Source organism: Carlito syrichta, unplaced genomic scaffold (genome assembly GCF_000164805.1).
Source record: "Carlito syrichta isolate Samal-C Ts95f unplaced genomic scaffold, Tarsius_syrichta-2.0.1 Scaffold303013, whole genome shotgun sequence".
NCBI classification, from domain to species: Eukaryota; Metazoa; Chordata; class Mammalia; order Primates; family Tarsiidae; genus Carlito; species Carlito syrichta.
Window position 1 is genome coordinate 204,279 of NW_007247109.1, and position 1,342 is coordinate 205,620.

At 66.4% G+C, this 1,342-nt stretch overlaps 1 protein-coding gene across 1 annotated transcript in view; it reads right to left on the reverse strand.

Moving 5' to 3' along the window:
- The window catches only part of LAMA5 (laminin subunit alpha 5), a 51,014-nt gene that overhangs the window by 2,392 nt on the left and 47,280 nt on the right, over positions 1–1,342 (reverse strand). The window contains exons 65-69 of the mRNA XM_021712012.1: positions 1,136–1,268; positions 913–1,056; positions 623–753; positions 317–493; positions 94–229 (exon numbers count right to left, since the gene is read on the reverse strand). Of these exons, the coding sequence (XP_021567687.1) occupies positions 94–229; positions 317–493; positions 623–753; positions 913–1,056; positions 1,136–1,268 (721 nt within the window). The remainder of the gene's footprint in view (positions 1–93; positions 230–316; positions 494–622; positions 754–912; positions 1,057–1,135; positions 1,269–1,342) is intronic.

Here is a 1,342-nt window from a genome sequence, read left to right on the forward strand (position 1 = left end):
CCTGGGGGCATGGATAGGGAATGCAGGGGCTGCCTGTGTGGGGGCCACCCTCCTGTCCCCACCAGCTCTGCCCGCTCCCCACCGGTACCCCACCTTTCGAGCTGCAGCCTGCAGTCCTCGTGGCCCCAGTCCCAGGGTCCGGCCGTGCGGGGCAGGGGCACAGCCTGTGCTCACATTGACACTGCCTGTGGTCTGCTGCAGGTCAAGCACGCGCTGGGGCTCCAGGACCCTGCAGAGAGCGGCAGGCGTGTAGGTGGCCAACCGCTGGAAGGGGCAGCTGCCCCAGCCAACCCTCGCCACACACCCACCGGCTTACCGCCGCACAAAGACATTGCTGAGGCAGCCACTGAAGTTGCGGAAGGTGCCAGATTCAGGCAGGCCTCCCAGGAAGAGCCTTGGGGGTGCCTCGGGGTGGGGCTGGGGCTGGGGCCTGGGAGGTGGCCCCCGGTGGGACTTCATCTGCTGCAGCTGGTCATCCACGAACAGCCAGACCCTGGGTGTGGGAGGGTACTGTTCTTCCCCGGTCCCACCCACCTCTCCTGCCCCAGAGGGGATGCAGGCCTAGTGGGCACAGGCAGGCAGCCCTCCAGACCCCTGAGAAGAGGCCGACAGCCATGCTCACCCTGTAGAGTTGCTGTAGAATGTGACATAATGGGGAACGCCATCGGCGAAGCCCCCTCGACTCCTCACCTCAGTCCTCAGAAGCTGGAGCGTCACCTGGCCCTGCTGCAGGGACACCTGACACAGCCCATGCTGGGGACAATGGCCAAATTAGCTGGCCGGGCCAGGGTCACAGACTGGCTCCCTCCAGCCACCCAAGCCCCCAGACTGATGTCCCCACTGCCGCTTCCGCAGGGGCCAGGGGAGCTGGTAGGGGTCAGCAGCCGGGAAGGTGGGGGCGGGCAGCCTCACCAGTGATGCCCGGTAGTAGAGCAGGGCGCTGTCCTGGGTGCTGCGGAAGCCAAAGCCTGAGTAGATGTCGCCGGTGAGGGTCCCCACTTCAGGGAGCGCCAGGGGCAGGAAGCCGTGGCCGTGGAAAGTCATGGCGCGGGCCACCTGCAAGAAGGGCGGCCCTGACTATCTCAGTGCTGCGGCATGCCCGGAGACACTACCTTGGGAAGGGGAGGCTGCTCACCAGCAGGTCAGCCGTGCAGCCAGCGCTCACACCAGTCGTGTTCAGCCGCTTGAGGTCCACGTACTTGCCCAGAGCTTTGATACCCTTGATGCAGCCACGCACGGAGCCTCCCGAGGGGAAGAGCCTCCGAAGGCTGTGGAGACACAGGTCAGGACCACCACCCCCGAGACCCTGCTCGCCACCCCGGTCAGCCCTGCCACCAATGCG